At 37.1% G+C, this 21377-nt stretch overlaps 1 protein-coding gene across 1 annotated transcript; it reads left to right on the plus strand.

Moving 5' to 3' along the window:
- Positions 1 to 30: 30 nt before the first annotated feature.
- Positions 31 to 20553, plus strand: pfdn1 (prefoldin subunit 1). The gene is made up of 4 exons (XM_039693811.2): positions 31 to 150; positions 779 to 945; positions 1033 to 1117; positions 19715 to 20553. The coding sequence occupies exons 1-4, from the start codon at positions 118 to 120 to the stop codon at positions 19796 to 19798; spliced, it is 369 nt and encodes a 122-aa protein (XP_039549745.1). The 5' UTR covers positions 31 to 117; the 3' UTR covers positions 19799 to 20553.
- Positions 20554 to 21377: the final 824 nt, after the last annotated feature.

A 21377-nucleotide genomic window follows, 5' to 3' on the forward strand; every position in this document is an offset into this window, starting at 1 on the left:
GATATTTCGAAACCGAAAATGCTGTCTATCTATGTACGTTAGGTCTCTCACTAGCTTTTGCTACTAGCGCTTCGTTCGTTTCACGCATGCGCGGTGACTCATTCTTCTCTCAGCATCATGGCGGCTCCCGTAGACCTCGAGTTGAAGAAGGTAAACGGTGGTTTACATGTTTATTCACTGAAACTAAACGGGTTTATTTCTTGGTCATGAAAAAATAGCGAATAAAGGTATTTTTTAAAACTAAGGTAGACTAAAATTTTGGAATGGAACTGTAAAAGCAATGTCTAATGGCAATATAACCTCGGTGCACAAGAAGCCTTTTGATTTTTGTATTTATTTTTTATTTTTGGTAGAAAGTCAAAAATCGTTTTACATGTTTAGTAACTACTGTAAACCCTTTGTAAATTAATATGTGTACATACATAAAAATGTGTAAGAGGCATCTGTAATTTTCTTAAATTCTTTTTTTGTATTTTCACTGTTGCTGGTCGTTTGTAACTAACGTTATGTTATATTAAGTCTGTGGTTACCATGGTAAACCTTTAGCAAAAGTAGACATTGTAGCCTAAACTTTTATGTTTATGTTATTTCTGCACTTTCATTCATAGTCGTGTATAGTATAAACCCTCTCCCGGGTTTCTGTGTAATAATAACTCTCATTCACATCCAATAAACATGTTTTAACATGTGTTTGAGTGCATGAGACATGTTAATTATATTACAGCAGATCTCTTTCAATTTTAAACTCCAATCCTCTCATCACATCTGTATGCCACAGGCCTTTGCAGAGTTGCAGGCTAAAATGATTGACACCCAGCAGAAGGTGAAGCTGGCAGACCTGCAGGTCGAACAGCTGAGCCGCATGAAGAAGCACGCCAACCTCACGCATGCAGAGATCACGTCACTCCCTGACACCACTCACATGTTTGAGGGAGCAGGACGCATGTATGTACATTTCTGTTGGTGTAAATTCTGTGTATGAATGGGACCTTTTTTGTTGATTTATTTTGACCTCCTCCTCACTTTTTCCAGGTTCATTTTACAGTCGAAAGATGAGATCACCAAACAGCTTTTGGAAAAGCAGAAGACGGCAGATGAGAAGATCAAGGAGCTTGAAGTAAGTTAGGAGCACAAAAACAGGACAGTTACACACTGTCAAGCACCTCAAAACTGTGTTAGTTACACCTGGAATTAACATCTATCTCTCACAAGTGGCCTATAATAAATAAATACAGGGTAAATATGGTCCAAAGCGTTTTGGAATGCAGTCACTAAAGCCACGTTTTAGAGGTGTGGCATGTGAGGCAATGCATTTGTAGTGTAAATGCTAATATGTAATTGCCTACTCATCTGTCTATCAACCATTGATAAAACAACATAGGTTTTCAAATTTGCTGTTAATGTATTATTACTTGAAAAAATTGGTAGAATTTCATAGATATAGATTTTAAACAGAACAATTTCATAATGAAAAATGCATGAATGCCCTCTCAAGTCGTATTTACCACTTGGTAATTTTTACCGATTTAACAAGTTTAACGAGTTTTTAACGACTGGTGCTGTGACTGGTATTCTTTACTATTTTTTTCCACAACAGCTACATCTCCTTGTCTTGTCGTTAAAGTAGTACATATTTATGAATATGATCATTTAAAGCATATTGTGTGTTTTATACACAGCAAAAATAGCTTGTATTCAACTGAAATCCCAGAATTGTCAGCAAGCTCACTATCTAAATAGTTTCCCAATTTTTTTTTATTTTACCAATAAATAGGCTAGAATAAACCTGGTGTCCTCCATGATTTCCTGTTCTTTCAGACAAGAAAGCACTTCAATGTGACTAGCTCGTATTCACAACGAAATTTCAGATAGCATGTGAAGGCAGCATAAATTGATCAAAAGTGACAGGAAAGACATTTATAATGTTACAAAAGATTTCTATTAAAAAATCTATCATGGTTTCTACAAAATATTTGATAATTGATAATAAGAAATGTTCCTTGAGCAGCAAATCAGCCTATTAGAATGATTTCTGAAGGATCATGTGACACTGAAGACTGGAGTAATGGTTTAAAATGTAATATTATTTCACAATATCACTGTTTTATATATTTGATCAAATAAATGCAGCCTTGGTGAGCATAAGAGACATAAACATAAAAGAAATCGCACAAACCCACATTTTTGAGCAGTAATGAACATTTTAGTAATGCACTCATTTATAAAATGAAAAAAACATCGCACGCCTGCAATTGGTAGGTGCGTAGGAAAAAAACGCCCAAAAAAATCAGTCGAAAATGTGCCAAAGAGAAGATCCCGCACTATATCAAAATTTGCTTTTCCCAAACTTTTTCAGTCTCTATTAGTAATGCACTCATGAAATGAAAGACCTGAAATCCAATCACAAGCATTCACAGGAAATGCTTTTGAAGTGCGTGTGGTGTAAGTGGTTGACCACTTCTGATCGAATCACCCGAGACGGATGTTAATACCAGGTGTAAACAGCCTAGTATCTTGTATTTGTAGTGTGATTTTACCTTTTCTTTTCTCTCTTCTTGAATTTCAAGAAGCAGTTAGACTGTTGAATTATTATTAATAATTAATACCATTAGAAGAAACTAGGTTTAGAGATATAAAATGTCTATATAATTAAAAGGCAATGGCCACATTTAAAGAAGTAACAAAATGTTGAAATACGCTAAGAGAACTTCTATGATTTATCCGTGTAGCTTGCAGCAGGCATTACTGTAGCATGCTCAGAAGCTGAAATGCTTGTGTGGTTATGTTTCCCCCTAAATGCTTCTTCCCCCAGGTTTGCAAGTATAATCAGAATTTCACACTCATTGTTTGTGGGTGGAAAAGCCCCCAGGCTTGTTTTAGCTCCTTGGTGCGATCGGGTGGGTATGTGTGGTACAAATGATGGGCATACACCACAGCGTTCCCATCACTATTGTAAAAACCACATGAGCTACATGGCCCTCATGATATACTTATCTTCTCACAAACATTCACATGCTGCATGTCACATTATTAGAGATGTCAGCCTGCTTTATTTGACGTGAAGTCTTTATTTGTGAATAATCTGCTGCCAACCCCCCATATTTGTTTTTGTGATATAAGTAAATGTTTTGTGAAATTCATAGTATTATAGTCAGTGAGAAAGTTGCACTGGAACTTTGTAGGTGGTCGGAAAACAATTCTGTGAAAGAGCTGATGTGTTCATTCATGATTTGACTTACCAAGACCTCATTATAAGGAAATGGTGATGACAAATGCCATCGTCGTCATCATCTATGTGTGGGACTCCTAAATGACTGTAATTGATTCAAGTGTTGTATCATGTTTTCCTTTTGTGGGGTGTTGAATCGTAGATTGTCACAGGTTTTCTGAGATGACCAGCCTTCTATATTGTCATAAATAATACTCTAGGAAACTGTTTTTTGAAAGCTATATTATTTTATTATTTCTGAAATATACTTATTACTATAATATATTTTTCTTATAAATGTTAGTTATAACCCTATCACAGTTACTTTTTCTAAAATATAATTTCTTGTGTACATTGCTGTGTAAAAGTTTAGGGTCTGTAAGATTTTTATATTTAATTAACACTTTTATTTAGTAAAGATTTATTAAATTGATTAAAAGAGACAGGAAATGCGTTTATAACGTTACAGATGATTTCTATTGCAAATAAGTTGTTTTCTTAGTGGTTTTCTCCTAAAACAACGTTTTCCACAAAAATTAAGCGACGCGACTGCTTTCAACATTGATAATAAGAAGAAATGTTCAATTATCAAATTCAGCAACAAATTACATAAAAGGGGTAAAAAAAACATTTAAATCATAAAACATTTAACAATATTGCAGTTTTACTGTATTTTTGATCAAATAAATGCAGTCTTGATGAGCATGAGAGACTGTTGCTGACACCAATTTTGAATAGTGGTGCACTCAACCATTTACAAAAATACGTATTATACGTAAGGGATAATCCGTGGCTTGCTGTGTATTAAACAATGTTAATGCTCAATGTGGAGGCAAAGAAACCACCTGATGCGAGCAGTTAAAATAAGGTTTATTTTTGTCAGTTATGCCTCGTCAGAGCTAGCATATCTGCCCACTTTAAATCGTCTTCGCTAAGAAATATAATGTATCGAATCAGTAGTGAATCTATTTCATCAATAAAAGTCGCTGGGCAGCGTTGATAAGTTTGTGTGCTCCTAAATGTTTCTCTGTGTGCGTAGCGCTATCTCCGATTTCTGTGTGCGGATTTGTGCTTCAATGAAAGCAGTGAAATATTAATGAACTGTGATTAAAGCAACACTATGTAATTTTTTTACCTTAAAGAGGCTACATGCAGCTTTTTCCCCAAAATAAACGTAACAAGAGCCTTTTTATTTGACCATTTATGACTCAAACATCTCCTGATGGGCATACTGACAGCTTGTCCGCTCACAGTGGGTGCACCTATCAGGTGTTTTGAACTTGAGGTGTGAATGTGATTACCTGTGGCTTCATGGGAAGTCCTGTTTCTGACACATCGGCCTCTTATTTCAAACAGATTTCAGATCAGTGCAGTTATTTGTGAACTACATGACATCAGGGGGAAAGTAGCAGGCTTTTACTAGCAACGTCCCTTATCTTTTTTTTTCCATTTTATTTTTCCTACTCACGGCATGACCCCCGTCATGCGGGAAGTTTTAATAAACCAGCACAGCCTGTCATCGAGGTGTCAACCAATGAGACGTCCTTCTATGGATTTTTGCATGAGGGAAAGAAAGATATTTTAAAACTTTGCAAGTTTGGAAAAGTTAGGGTTAGGAAAAATGGCAGGAAGTTTATTTCCGTATGATGGAAATTTAAAGTCATGTTCTAAAAATACCGTTAACTTTATCTCACAATGCACAATGTTGGTTTAGAGATGGTCTATATCAGACAGAATAAACTGATTAAATTATTCAATGAGCGTGTTAATTACTGAAAACATCCCTAATCTTTCAGTATTATCTCACCTCATGTCAATTCTGATGTAATTTCTCCATTATGCCTACCTTTGTGGCAAGTCATCTGTGTGGGTCATATTTTCAGCAGAGTCTGTGATATCAGTGCAGATGAATTTCACCTTAATATGAGGAAACAACAGTGACATTTGATGCAGTGAAACATAGGTACATGTGAGACATTTTGGCCCTGCTTACACCTTGCATTAAGAAGCGTTTTGAGCGGATTGCTTTCCTAGTGTAAATACTCATGTGGTCGAATGCGTTCGATCAGCCCATAGACTGTAAAAAATATGGACAAAGCGTCTGTGATGTCACCCATAGACTCTCTGAATCTATTTCATCAATAAAAGTCGCTGGGCAGCGTTGATAAGTTTGTGTGCTCCTAAATGTTTCTCTGTGTGCGTAGCGCTATCTCCGATTTCTGTGTGCAAATTTCTGCTTCAATGAAAGCAGTGAAATATTAATGAACTGTGATTAAAGCAACACTATGTAATTTTTTTACTTAAAGAGGCTACATGCAGCTTTTTCCCCAAAATAAACGGGTTTGAGGAACGGGTTTGAGGCTGTTTATGGGGGGTATGGGCGGCGCCATACTGGAAAATCTTGGAAAATACAAAAGTTTCAGAAAGGATACAGAGGTGGTATGATGTGTTGTGTCCGATCCATCATGGCCGAGACGTCAAATTCACTCGGCGCAGCCTGTTATCAGCTGTCAATCAAAGTTAACCGCCCTTATTTGTCATACGTTTTATATCTAAATATGATCTAAACTAACGAGTTAGAAAAAAATTCACCCCCCTCACAGTTGTCAGGCACGCGGAACAAAGTCCATGGGACCAAACTGTAAACATATGAATTTATGCTGTGAAAACGGACATTATAACATGACGTCTATGGATATTTGCTCCCTTTTGGGACCGGCCTCTAGCGGATTTGAGATGTATTGCAGTTTATCGCACTTCCGGGTAGGCTTCATCTTTCAGATTAGAATGTTGCCGCTTGGATCAGCCACAAAAGATTGCCTACTCTCCACCTACTGACCTATCGCATAAACATTATGGGAAGGTCTCTAGCCAGACGGATTTAGACCCAAGTTTAGTTTGAGGACGAAAAACATACGTAGCACAATGTTCTCTCGCCATTTCTAACATGCACTCACCGCATTCACCGCAGTCTGTGAGAGCATAAAAGAAATCTGCTGCGTTTGCTTTCTGTCGTTTCTTTTCGAGTTCATGTGTAAACTGGCCGAGCTTATTGTGTCCGTCAGATCAAAAAAAAACATACATTTATCCGCCCATAGAACCTCCCCTCAAAGAAATCAGGACAGAAGTGGTTGAAAGAGGACAAAAGAGACGGATTAAAACACCAGGTGTAAACTGTTATGTGTCTGCCTCGTCTACTTGTGATCTGATCTAACAAAACGCATCGTAATACCAGGAGTAATCACCCTTTGTAGATCAGGTAGTCTAGTTCACCTTTCGTCTGGGTCTGATGTCTCATGCAGTCGTTTCTTCATCTCTTTCCAGATCTGAGTCTGTGTTGACAATAAAGATCAACACATTTTTGATGAAGTCATGACCTTGTGCAAGTATTTACCCTTTGGCTATAAACATTGTCTAGCATCTTTTTACGTATAAGGAGTATAAGAAACTAAATCGCCCTTTGTTTCTTTGTTTCTTTCTTTCTTTCTTTCGTTTTGATCATTTGAGCCACGGGTTCCTGGTAATAGACATTGGCATGTTTAATTTCATTTTGTAGCTCAGTTTTCACAAAAATATTGAGCAGCACAACTGTTTTCAACATTGATATTAATAAGAAATGTTTCTTGATGAGAAAATCAACATATTAGAATGATTTCTGAAGGATCATGTGACCATTTGAATGATAATATTAACTTTAGCTGCTTCTGAATTTGTTTTGTCTGAATAAATACTGCATTTGATAAAGAACTTCTCTACCGTTAATTGCGACAATTAATTTTTCCATACGATATTCGTTGCAAGTAGGCATTTTTGTCTCATATAATTTCATATGATGTTAATCAAACAATAATTGGTGAAATTTTGCCTATTTTTCTGTAATAAAATGTGCTTTACTTTGAGTGGCACTTTGTATATTTGACGTCAAAGTGATGTGGAAAATGTATTTCGCTGATCAATTTGCATAGTTTGAATAATGTGTTTACTCTCTAATCAATTACCCATCTAGATCCCAACTTTACATATGCAAAACCGTTACTTTGCACGTTTATGTTGCAGGAACTCGTTATTGAAAAGGCAAATGAGTTTAAAGGAAATATACCTGAAGTGTAAATGAGGGCTGTGAGATCATAGGCGTTCACTCAAATAAAGTGTTTCTGAGCTTTGTGTGTGTTCTGCACCGTGTCTGGGCCTGTCTGTCTTTGGCTTCGGTGCACTGGGCAGTTTGGGTGTAATTCCAGTCTCGGTCGTGACATCATTGTGAATAAATGCAGGGCTGGTGAGGTGAACGAGGCCTAGGGTTTCCCTCAACAGGCAGAGAGCGCAACGTGTGATGCAGCCCAACCCCATTGGAAGAAGTATCTCGCAAAAAAACGACTACAGATTTGTTTTTATTCACGGATCTCATAGCGGCCAGGGGCTAAATTCACTAAACAATCTTAAGAATAAAGCTATTTTTGACTGCTGTTTTCTTTTTTATTTGATATATTACTGAAGAATACATGTATGAACATTCCCAAGAACTTTTCTTAATACAAAATGTAAAAGGAATTTAAATAATGTACTCAAAAATCATAGAAACTAGCTCATACAGGTAGGATAACCTACAACCTGTACGAACTTTTTAAAAGTTACACTTAGGAACATTCTTTCAAACTTTTGAATTTATCTTCAAGGAAAAGTGTGGCATTATGCTCACCCACATGTTGTTTCAAACACATAAGACTGGTTAATCTTCAAAATTATAGTTACATCCTGTGATGAACTGATTTAGGTTTTGTTTACATCTAAAAAATGTATGCATGCATACAACACATCACATTTGGTAAAGACATACCACGCTTATGTGTGAGCTTCTGTGTTTAGTTTAGCAGAAGTGATGTGCTGTATGTTTGTTTATTAGTGAATAAAAGGCTCAATTAAATCTGTTCGTCATATAAATCAAACTTCCTACTAAAAGTCATAATCATTTATTGTTGTTTTTTAAGACATCAATTTAATGATCGTGATTGTTAGCGCTTAAAAGGCAACCCCTGAGAAATGTTTTAGAAGCCTCCTTGCTTTTTTAACGCCTGTGTACAGTCAAAACACAGCTGTCGTTTTCCGCCTAGTACATACTGGAACCACATTTAGATCTCAGGGGGCGAATGAACCCATGGCTCCTCCGGCCTCCGTATTCACACAGCCTGGATGCGAGGCAATACGTTACGAGGTAACATGATGTCATCAGCATCAGAGCAGCGCCTTGGCTCGCTCTCCACCCTCGTGATCCCCATACATGACTGATGACTCCTGCTGTAACAATAACCCCACTGCTGGCTCCGTTATGAGGTCATAATTGGCCTATGATGCAGATGGGCTTTGTGCCCGTGACGGCGGGTGAAGCATGTCTATAGTGAAGCATGTGAGAGAAACCTGTTGACATGAGTGTTATGGATCTGTTAGCTAAGTCTTAGCGGTGTATTGTTTGCTGCATTTGCAGTGAAAGATGGGAGAAGCATGTTATTAATACTCCAGTGGCAGCAGGAGGGAGATGCTGCAGTATTAGTTGCATGGCTTGGGTGTCGGTGCACAAATCATGCATGGCTTTGGTGTCAGGGGGCAAATGTCCTTACATGGCGCAGTCATGCCCACATCTTTTTGGGGACGCTTGATGGATCTTCTCACACCCTCTGCTCTGTAACTCATTTGACTTTGTACTCTTGATCTCTGCAGTGGTACGGAATTGTGGTTTCATTTAAGACTACCCGTCAAATTCAAAGAAGTGGAGGATAAAATAATTGACAGTATTAAGATAATACACTCACCTAAAGGATTATTAGGAACACCATACTAATGCTGTGTTTGACCCCCTTTTGTCTTCAGACCTGCCTTAATTCTAAGTGGCATTGATTCAACAAGGTGCTGAAAGCATTCTTTAGAAATGTTGGCCCATATTGATCGGATAGCATTTTACAGTTGATGGCGATTTGTGGGATGCACATCTAGGGCACGAAGCTCCCGTTCCACCACATCCCAAAGATGCTCGATTGGGTTTGAGCATTTTAGTGCAGTGAACTCATTGTCATGTTCAAGAAACCAATTTGAAATGATTCGAGCTTTGTGACATGGTGCATTATCCTGCTGGAAGTAGCCATCAGAGGATGGGTACCTGGTGCCCATAAAGGGATGGACATGGTCAGAAACAATGCTCAGGTAGGACGTGGCATTTAAACGATGCCCAATTGGCACTAAGAGGCCTAAAGTGTGCCAAGAAAACATCCCCCACACCATTACACCACCACCAGCAGCCTACACAGTGGTAACAAGGCATGATGGATCCATGTTCTCATTCTGTTTACGTCAAATTCTGACTCTATGTCTCAACAGAAATCGAGACTCATCAGACCAGGCAACATTTTTCCAGTCTTCAACTGTCCAATTTTGGTGAGCTCTTGCAAATTGTAGCCTCTTTTTCCTATTTGTAGTGGAGATGAGTGGTACCCGGTGGGGTCTTCTGCTGCTGTAGCCCATCCGCCTCAAGGTTGTGTGTGTTGTGTCTTCACAAATGCTTTGCTGCATACCTCGGTTGTAACGAGTGGTTATTTCAGTCAAAGTTGCTCTTCTATCAGCTTGAATCAGTCGGCCCATTCTCCTCTGACCTCTAGCACCAACAAGGCATTTTCGCCTAAATGCCCTAAATGCATTGAAGCAACTGCCATGTGATTGGTTGATCATTGCATTAATGAGAAATTAAACAGGTGTTCCTAATAAACCTTTAGGTGAGTGTATATAAAATGTGAGATGAAATAGTGCGTTAAAAACAAATTCTAAAATAACACTTTCCAACGGGTTGCAAAAGTTTCACAGCGTCTGTTTACTTGCCCTACCAAAATTTGGACTGGATTTAGTTTTGACAAAACCTTATAGAATATATGTCTGCTCGATTAACTAACATTATATAACATCAGGGCAACTGCCCCAAAACTCTACGTGGCCAGATATTAGGAGATATTAGTTGCTTGTTGATAGTGTGAGATTATTGGTGTTCCATAAGCCTGTAACCTGGAAACTGTGTAAACATCACATTAAACATGAATTTATATTGGACTAATAAAAACCCAAAGCAGAGAAGGGACTTTGGCTTGTAATATAAAATGTCCACCTCACTGCCGCCACTGAAATGTATGGATTCCTCACCCCTTTAATTTTCTCTAGGTGTTACTGTAATAGTTATATAGTTAATACAGTCGAAGTTACCACACACCTCAGGTGAATAGGGTAAAAAGAACTAATAGATATCACCATAATTCCCCAGTTGATTGATTATATTAAGAATTGCAAAATAGATTGTATACAACAAGATTTCTTAATAAATATTCACTAATTTGCAGCCTTTCCACAGAATAGAAATCTCTTTTTTTTACCTATTAGTCTCAAATGTTTTTTATGTCTCTTTTCGTCACCCCGTAAACCAGAAAATACTGTAAACAGCCAAAAAAAAATAAATAATAATAATTCACATTTCTCAGGAATAAAATGTATAAAACAAGCAGGTGACAAACCCTTCAGAATATAGATAAATTTGGTATACTAAAGTCCAGATTTCTGGCCCAGTGCAGAAGAAAAAAAATTAAAGATTTGTACTAAGGGTGGAATGATTCACACATTTCCTTAATCCTGATGATGGATTTTCATCGATCATGAAACATGGATTTTTGAATTGTGAATTGTCAATAATCATTTTAATCGAATAGATTGCAATCCAATAGCGATTCAATGCTTTAAAGTTTATGAGCATTCAATTATTAATGGGCGAATTAATGGAGACACTGTGGCGTGGTCTCCCTCAGATCTCCCTCACAGATACGTGCCGAGCTCTTTAATGCCTTTTACTGGATTGCGCTCGCCGTTTTAGAGCAGCCCGTGTTTGATCTCTCCTCAGAATTTCACTCCTAACAGATTAACAAATGATAGAGCTCTCACAATAGTGCTATAGTCTTTTGTCACACCATTGATAAAGTCATAGAAATAGAAACAATCCTGTAACATGAAGCTTTACTTGTAACTGAAGTATGAAGATACATTTCTATAGCTCTGACTGAGCCAAAGCAAAACTGACGTAAGTGTTTGAAATAGGATGCTGCAAAGTAGCCCTACCTGCCTTTGTCCAAGGAAAATTCATTGTGTAATTCGTCTAAGGGTCGGCCCCAAAGCTGTCCTCGAGCAGATCGGAGATTCAAGGGTGTGTTCACACTTGTAGTTCTCTTGGTTCTTTTAGTCTGGACAAAAAAAAGAAAATAACGCGTTTAGATCTGGTTCGAATGGCATACAAAATAATGCTGTGCTCTGGGCTAATCAAAAATTTTATCGAAAGCATAATAATCGTGAATCAAATCGATTTGCTGTCTACCCCAAGATTCACAGCCATAAATATACAGTAATTTGAAATCTACAGACACAAGCAGATTAAGCGTATATATAATAAACACTTAAACATTTTGTAGGGCTACCCTTGAGGAAAGATTTTTCTAGTCGACTAGTAGTCGATCATTTAAGCGATTAGTCGTCTAATGGCGCTTTTCCACCACTTAGTACCACCTCGACTCGGCTCGCCTTTGTTTGGTTTTCCACTGTGTAAAAGTTGTACCTGTTCTTGCTTTCGTGACGTGTACTTTTTTTGTACCACCTCCGGGGCGGTTCTGAGCGAGCTAGGGCGATACTAAAATGTCACATGAAAACAATGCCGACTGCTGATTGGCCAAAGAGAATCGTCACTATTCACTGCGTCATCAAGAATTTTCACACACAGTCAGAGATGTATAAAGTACTAGAAACCCGGACATGAGTAAAAGTACAAGTGCTCTATCAAAAAAGTGACTTGAGTAGAAGTTGAAGTGCTCTTTAAGCACCACACTTAAGTAGAAGTACTAAAGTATTCAACATTTTTTGTAGTTTATTTTAAAATTCACTACTTAAGTACTAAAAGTAAAAGTACAAGTATTGTGTCATGTAATTATTAAAGAAAGCAGTCAAAAGCAGTCAAATAAGGCGCTTTGGCGGGATACAAATTTGCTTTGGCGGCCGCCAAAAAAAATTTCATTGCAGGACAACCCCTGCATTAGTAGTCAATGTGTGTGTCAATCAATGTCATTACCCTATAAAACTGGCGTGTGATTAAGGCAGCATGAAAGCCAACTTGCAACAAATGATTCGTAAATTTTTTTTAAATTGTAACGACTAACTAGCAGAACATTAAAAAAAAAATCGAAGTAAAAGTATTAATTTCATCGAAAATATCTACTGAAATAAAAGTAGAAATATGAGAAGAAAAAAAAACAATACTCTAGTAGAGTACAGATACAGCATTTTAGTACTAAAGTACAGTACTTAAGTAGTTCTACTTCGTTACTATACATTTCTGCACACAGTTCACATACATAAAAGTCAGCACTAGAAGCTACTCACCTGTCCAGAAGAAACAGTGCTACCTCGGCGTCCGATTGAAACATTTTCAATTATTTGAGTTCTCTCCACCGTTCAAAAGCCTTCCCGATTATTCGTTTCTTTGACGAAAAACGACGGTATTCCCTTGCCCTAATCCTCCTCCTCTTCTTGGGGATTGCCTATTCCATGTTAAATGTATCTGGTCTGTTAAATGCATAGAGTTGATAGACGCTGGCTTATTCTTCAGCTCCGACCTCGCGTGAACGAGCGATTATGTCGGCGAATGTTAGAATACTGTTTATTTTGATTTTGAGTGGTGGTTGTTCCTATTTGTTTTTGTGTGCAGATCTCAGAGCCTAGGCTGCCTACAGAGACGTGGTTCTTTCGGATCGTTAGGAAAGATTAGATTAATGTGATGATTTTTGTTTGGGCCTGAAATCACTGATACAACCTTTAATATGAGCTTTTAATTACCTATATATATATATAATACATAGCCTAATCAGTTCTCAAGTGCCACAGCACACTGGCAAAAGTAGTGATTATTACGGAAAGCATAGAGATGTTGACATGTGGGAGAATTTTATACAGTTGGTTACTTTGAAGGATGACTACAGGCTTGAGTTGTAACTTGCCCATACTGTTGTGCATAAACTATAACCTCTTTAATTATTATTTTTTCCTTCATTCATTGTTATTATTTTGATTGTTGCATTTATTTATGTATACTGTATATTTTGTTATATATGAGAAAACCAATAAAACTTAATTTCTAAAAAGTAGTGATTATGAATGTGTCTTAAAAATTAAAATAATTTATTGATAATGTTTCATGTGTTTTCAGATGCGGAGATTAAGTTGACTTTGCTTACTCGTCTCATCTCTGCAGTAGTGGATTACATAATCTTTGGTCATTTTTGGTCGACTAAGCCTCTTCCTAACAGATTAGGAAAAGCCTAGTAGCCCAAAATCTCAAAATTGATGCATGAAATGTTTTGCTTGTAGTGTCTTGCCTTAAGACAAATATTGCAGGTGCGGTGCAGCTACAGTTCCTGTTTCAATGGCACTTTCAAATACATCTTTTGTTTCTGCAAGACAAACATCTCTGCATCTTAAAACCAGTTTTGTGTTTTCTCTTCAGAATGAATACTTTCACCCAGAGGCATCTTCCACCCTCTTTTCTCTAGAATTATATATCTCTAAAGCAACATTCCTTTGCAATTGTTTGTGTGATTTTGCTAAAGTGGAATGTTGGCACATTAAAATCTGCAGCTGTTCTTCGCCGCTCATCCGTTCTGTCGGCCTTTGCGGCAGGTCATCGCTTTTCAGAAGCGTCACCTCTGCCTTTTGTAGCGGAGCCGGCAACAACAAAGGGCTCTTTTACAGCAGTGTCTGCGCAGACTATCTGCCCCGTCATCTGTGTTCTGACAGAAGTCACTATGGGCGGCCTCACTCCCATGAGAAGATCCATTCAGGCCACAACAATGAAGGTTTCTGCTGTCCGATTCAGACAGAACCGCAGAAGAGAGAGCTACAAGACCTCTCTTTGTGCCTTCTTCCGCATTGTTCTGGGAAGGTCAGTCTTCTGAGGTATCATTATCCGCATGGAGAGTAGTGTTTCCATAACACAGCATGTTTGGGCAATGGGGAATCCCCCATTAGCTGTTTGGTTCATACCTTTGATGATAACCAGTTTAGTGCAGAATTTGGTGCATTGATCTTATAGGATTGTGTTATTTTGAGTGACTTTTTAGTATTATAATGTTTTATGATGGTCCTGATATGACCTTTGGTTTAGAGAACCAAAACTGCAACTTAAAAAAAAAAAACACTGGCAGGCAGGTGTGGTTGGCAGAAATTCACTGTAAAAATGTACGACAACGTTACAGGAATTACATTAACTCAGCATTTCATTAAATGATATAATGTTAATATACCATTATATAATCTACTTAAACTTCCCAAATCTTCATTGTACCTCACATATCAAATATCAAATATATTTGTGTAGCACTTTTCACAATACATATTGTTTCAAAGCAGCTTTACAAAAAGTGCATTTCAGAAATGTACATAGAAAAAATTCAGTTATTAATCATGTATTAATTTAGGGCGCAACATATCGGCGGCGTTGACCGTTGAGTCATCTCTTCACAGGCGTCGAGTCGTCTCATCGCGCATCTGATGTCTCCGTGAGAGGCTGGATACAAACTGGATACTACAAACTAATAATAGAGGTGGTAAAACCGAAAGCCACATGATGATTAATCCCAAATTCATCCTAAGTGGCCTGTCCATGAAACATGATCAATACTCGAGTTTAGACGGTTCACAGGGTAACACATGACGTCAAAATTAGGTAATAAAACATGACTAATTCTTAGTAAGATAAAACGAAACAATTCATTTGAAAATACGTAATGTTTCACCTGGGGCCTTTTGGGAATGCAACTTTATTTTTCTCTCTATAAGTTATATATTAATTTTTATTTGCAAAAAAAACATCAATTTGATAGTATTTTACAGTAAAATTAATGTGATGTTAACCCATTTTTCGTCATATATTGCATGTTACGATAACTTAGTTAACCAAATAACAGATTTTTACTGTAAAAAATTACCAACACTTTTTAGAGTATGGCTTTCTTTGCCAGATTCATCAAAGAGATCAGCATTTAAATGGTGCTGTTTAAGAGCTTAGTGGAGAGTCCAAACGTGAGCAAACACACACACATATAGTAAACAGGGCATTCATGTAGTCAAAAGAGTGATTGTTTCACACTCAGCTCAGCAGAGCTGTGTAGGAGGCAAACGCCACTGAGTTGGGATCATTTCTGTTCCTGCAGACACTTAACGGCTAGTTTCAGCTTCCCAAACACGGATGTAGTTGTAAATGCAAAATTATTACACCGAACAGGAACAGGATTCCCCCTTTAGTTTTTTCAGCTTGTGCTCTTTTTAGGTTTTCCTGCCCCACCCAAAATGAGATAAATCCATAAATAAACCACTGGAACAATCTTCTTCAGTACAGCCGGCTCTGAACTGTGAGCTCATTCAATGATGGATGTGTCGGACTGATTCAAACCAGTAACTCCTAAGTGCGTGAGTCTTTTTGAGTGATTGATTTAAAGAACCGAGTCATTTGTTTGGGAATCAGGCTGCACAGGCCACACTTCTTGTGTCTTATGAAAACATGTTTCCTTGCCATAACTTTGCAGTACACATTCAGTTCGGACTGAAAGCTCACAAAACACTAATGTTCAAAAGTTTGGGGTCACTTTTTTGGGGAAAGAAATAAGCAAGTAATGACACAAAATTTGCATCACGATTTAAAAATATTAAGCACAAATGTTTCAACATTGATGATAAGACGTGCTTATTGAGCACCAAATCAATATGTATTATTATTTCTGATGGATTATGTGATCATGAAGACTAGATTATTGATGCTGAAAATTCAGCTTTGACATCAAAATATAAATAAATTGTATTTTAAAATTTTAAATAATAATAATGAATCATTTTAAAATTGTTTTTTTTAAATAGTAGTAATGTTTTGCAATGTTACTGTATTTTTTTTTATCTAATAAATAATCCCTAAGACACTTCTTTCACCCCAAACTTTTCAATAGGATTGTATATAGATTTTCCATATAGGGGTCACGATACTGAACTCACGATACGATATTATTGTGATACTCCAAGACATATGGTAAAAGGTTAACAAAAAAAGTACTGTTGATTAAATGCTAAATTTGATATTACGGATAATTGAGACACCTGAATAACAATATTATTGATTCTGAAGCTGAAATTAGTTATTGTAGAGGAATATGCTTGCACTCTTTCACTAATCAGATATATTTAAAATAATGTCGGCCACTTTTTACTGGCAACATCAGACATTTGGCATTATCAGGTCCCACAAATATTCCCTCATTGCATTATTTTACATTATATTCAAAATTATATATAATGTAGTACTTTAACTTTGAAAACTTGGATTTATTCTCACCCAGTCATTTTTATATTACGTGAACTATCCATGATACGCATTGTTGCATTTTTGTATTGCGATATATTATGTTGTTACACCCCTAGTATGTAATACTGTAAAAATTACATTTGTTTGTACAAACTGAGGGTTAAGTGATGAGTGGTACTTGTCATTTTTAAAAAAAAAATGCATTTAACCCAGAATAATCATGTTTCCGTACATGCATTCTGGGTGAGCTGATGGTGGTGACATTCCTTGAGAATGGATGAAAAATATATATAGCCACATAAGTCATCAGTGTGTTGTACCACTCGCAGTCCAACTCTTATCAGATTGATGGATGGAGCAATGCAACAGTCTGCACACCCCTGTTGGCCATTGTTTTCCCTCCTGTGTCATTTTCTGCCCTCTTAAATATTTTCATGACCTTTCTTCTGCCTTTCCTAGCACTGAAATCAGTGGCTTTTTTGTAATGTCCATAATGGGGAGGTATGGGTGAGCTGAAATCAATTGTTATTATATCTCTTATCATGCTTGCTCAGGGAATATTTTCCTCACTATGGCATGCAGACTTATCACAAAACAGTTGCCATGGTGTGAAAACCCCATTATCAAACCTCACTCTCATGAAAAACAAGCAAGCATTTTAGTAACCTGTATCATCGGCATCTACATAGACGCGTACAAAAATACGCAAGCAGCTTTGTACGCAAACAAGCCGGATTATATTCCAAAAATAAACTACCACTTCAATGAACAGTTGACTCATCCATTTATAGGGTAGAGTTTGTATATTTGTCTCATTCCGCATTCTTTGTTTTTGCATATTTATGACACATTTGGCGTAGTTTGAATGGAAAGTCTGTTAGCGGGAATAAAACCGTAACCGAATACCTCCATTTTAATGCAATAGTCAACACATGAGCCCGTTACTAGGAAAACAAGACAATGCATTCAAAACCCAGTGAACAACATGTTATTTAAAAGCAGAAATAGGTAGTTTGCTCTTTTTTGTGCCAAGCCACTAAAAGTTTAAAGGGATAGTTCACCCAAAAATGAAAAGTCATCAGACTCACCCTCATGTTGTTCCACACTTATAAGATTTTCGCTCATCTTTGAAACACAATTGAAGGTATTTTTAATGAAACTTGGGAGATATCTGTCATTTGAAAGACCATGCCACACTAAAACCACTTTGATAAAAAAGTTGATAAAGTTGTCCGTATGATATGATATATGCAGATTTTGGATTGGCTTCGGTTGGTCATGCATATTTGCTGCGTTGACCAAAAGACTTCTCCCTCACACAGAATTCCAGATTGAAAATGACTGGTTTTTGTCATCTAAAGTAATAGGAGTAAAGGAGTTGTTCACTTTCAAAAAAAACTTTTGCTGGTAATTTACAGTTTTTCAGTCTTTTTCAGTCGAAAAGAAATTAAGGTTTTTGATGAAAACATTCTAGCATTTTTCTCCATATAATGGACTTCAATGGGAACCAAACGGTTCAAGGTCCAAAAGACAGTTTCAGTGCAAACTGTTCAAGGGCTTTAAATGATTCCAGACGATGAATGTGACGATGACAATGTCTTATCAAGCGAAACGATCACTCATTTAAAAAAAAAAACAAAGTTTAAATTTTATGAGCTCAAAAGGTCGCCTTGCTCTGTTCTGTGATGCGCGTTCGTGACTCTCCTGTTGATCAAACTGAACGAATTTTTCAAGTCAATTCGTTCATTTCGTAGGTTGAATGAACCAAATGACAAAAAAAGATTCGTTCATTTTGATAAACGAACAGTTCGAGCAGGAGAGTCACGAACGTGCATCACAGAACAGAGCAAGGTGACCATTTTAGCTTATAAAACTTAAACTTTGTTTTTTTGTTTGTTTTTTTAAATGAGTTGATTGATAAGACCCTTATTCATCGTCTGGAATCGTTTAAAGCCCTTTGAACAGTTTGCAGTTTGCACTGAAACTGTCTTTTGGACCTTGAACCGTTTGGTTCCCATTGAAGTCCATTATATGGAGAAAATCCTGGAATGTTTTCATCAAAAACCTTAATTTCTTATCAACTAAAGAAAGAAAGACATGGACATCTTGGATGACATGGGGGTGAGTAAATTATCAGCAAAAGTTTTTTTTAAAAAGTGAACTACTCCTTTAATAAATATACCCATTTGTTTCTACACCCGAGTCCTCGCATCTTGAATCTACCCATTCCGTGACATAATATTGCATTAAAAATGTCATAGTTTATGTTTAGAAAATGAACGCATGTCAAACAGGTTGAGTAAATGATTACAGAATTGACAAGTTATTGACATCTCATTCGGTCTTCATTGGGCTATTCATGCGTCACTGAGGGGGGATGGAGGAAGGGTGGGATTCCCAGACAGTAGAGAGCTAATGTGCAGTAATGCTTGGTTACAGATGTAAACATGTAAAGATGCCATCCCACGAGCCTCGTGTACGACTTAAAACCACATACAAGTAAAATACAGCCACTCACAGACCGTGAAATCGGGATATAAGGTAAAAACATGGATTGTTAATGTTATATGTGCCGCACAACTTTTATATTTTGTCTTATTTATTGTGTTTATGAGATTGTGCTACATCGCCTTGGGCAAAGGTTTTCTCTATGTGTGTGTGTGAGTGCGCGCCTACAGTCAAAACTCATTTGACTCACTTATTTTGCAACACATTTCCGGAAGACTTCAGGTAGAGGCCTGTTACTCTAGAGTATGCCGGCCACTAACCAGGTGTTGGCCTGTGATGACACATCATGGCACACATTGCGTAATACATTCACACTTTCTCTAGCATGCAACACCTTAAACAGAATCTCACTAGTCTATATATTTTTGTGTGACAGTGAGAAACCTTTAACCTTATTTATTCTGAGCAATCAAGGGTCACGACCGCCTTTGAACGAGATCTAAAAAAGATCATCTTCTTATCTTATCTTGAAGAATTTTAACAGCTCTGTCACGCAGTTTTGGGAGTAAAGGGTGTGTTCAGAAAAGGAAAAACCTTCTGATGTTTCCGAATCTTTCCTTAATTTAGTCTTCTCTTTGTTTCCACCACAGCAAAAGAAGACATACCTGGAGCGCAGCGTTAAAGACGCGGAGGACAACATCAGAGAGATGCTGATGTCCAGAAGGGCCCAGTAAAACGCTCACACACACCCATCCACACGCAAAAAAAAAAAAAAAAACCTCATCACCTTTGTACACCGTGCCCTTACTTTGAACATGCTTGAGCATGTATTAGAGAATACTCGTGACAGTCATTTGTTAGCTGAATACAGGAAGTTTATTTAGGTTAATAGTAAATGAATGTTCTGTTGACTGTCTAACACTGACTCGTGTGTCTTCTGACACCTGAGCATTTAAGTTATTGATTGTTTTCTTTGACGGTTCTTAATGGGTTGTTTCTATGGTTTTGTAATAATACAAAACATTTTTTTTTATGTAAGCAGGTGTTAATGTGGTAATAAAGGTGTTTAAAGACAGTAAATTCTGTGTGTGTGTGTCATAGAGGGCGCAGACAGTCGTTTAGATATGATCTGAATGATGATGTGTTACTTTAATTGCTGTGTGTTTTTTTGGGGGATTGCCTCTACATAACTGGTTTCCGGTCAGTCCCCTCGGGACATCCTCTTTCCTCCATCTCGTCCACGTCTCTTTTCTTCTGATCTTAGACAATTGTTGCATAAGCCTGTGAAAACTTGTGTTTCAAGCTACAACCTAAAGCTGGAAAGAGAAATAGCCCAGACTTCTGTTTAAGTTTTCTCCAGACAGCTTTTCCTGTGTGCCTGTCTCAGTCCTGCGTGACGCAGATGTGTGTCTCCTTGAAATCCTCCTTCCTCAGTAAGGAGCTGAATTGCATAGATAAATAAATGGAGGATTTTTCTGTAAAGTTGAAATTGATGTGGTCATTCTTATGAAAGCCAGTGAGTTTCTGTAACTGGACTGTCACATCATTCTACTGTCAAATATATACAGTACATTCATTTAAGTGTGTTTACGTCCACTTTAAGTCAATTTTCAGTTGGAGTGAAGCAACAATTTGTCATTTTGAGTGTCATTGTATTATTATGTATATGCTATGAAAACAAATATTTGGAATTAGCTTTTTTATATTTTCAGTTTGTTTTCATTTTAGTAATTTTTCTTTTCTTTTTATTTCTATATAGCTTTAAAGATGTAGTTTACTTTAAAAAAAAAAATTTGCTGATAATTTACTCACCCCAATGTCATCCGAGATATCCATGTCTTTCTTTCCTCAGTCGAAAAGAAATTAAGGTTTTTGATGAAAACATTTCAGGATTTTTCTCCATATTAGGCATTTCAGTGGGAACCAAATTGTTCAAGGTCCAAAAGACAGTTTCAGTGCAAACTGTTCAAAGGGCTTTAAACGATGAATAAGGGTTTTATCAAGCGAAATGATCGCTCATTTAAAAAAAAAATAACAAAGTTTAAGTTTTAAGCTCAAATGGTCGCCTTGCTCTGTTCTGTGATGCGCGTTCGTGACTTCCCTGTTCAAACTCGTTCATCAAAATGAACGAATCTTTTTTCTTGTCATTTGGTTCATTCAACAAACGAAATGAACGAATTGATTCTGGAAAAGATTAGTTCATTTTGATAAATGAGTTTGAACAGGAGAGTCACGAACGAGAATCACAGAACAGAGCAAGGCGCCCATTTGAGCTTTAAGTATAAAACTTAAACTTTGTTAATTTTTTTTAAA

This window comes from Pimephales promelas, chromosome 19 (assembly GCF_988280905.1).
Source record: "Pimephales promelas chromosome 19, fPimPro1.hap1.1, whole genome shotgun sequence".
Lineage (NCBI taxonomy): Eukaryota > Metazoa > Chordata > Actinopteri > Cypriniformes > Leuciscidae > Pimephales > Pimephales promelas.

What these genes read in the sequence shown, in the direction of transcription:
- pfdn1 (XM_039693811.2), top strand. Translation starts at nt 118, where the DNA reads ATGGCGGCTCCCGTAGACCTCGAGTTGAAGAAG. An exon ending in TAGACCTCGAGTTGAAGAAG is followed by an intron (nt 151 to 778) that starts GTAAACGGTGGT and finishes TGTATGCCACAG; the next exon opens with GCCTTTGCAGAGTTGCAGGC. An exon ending in TTTGAGGGAGCAGGACGCAT is followed by an intron (nt 946 to 1,032) that starts GTATGTACATTT and finishes CACTTTTTCCAG; the next exon opens with GTTCATTTTACAGTCGAAAG.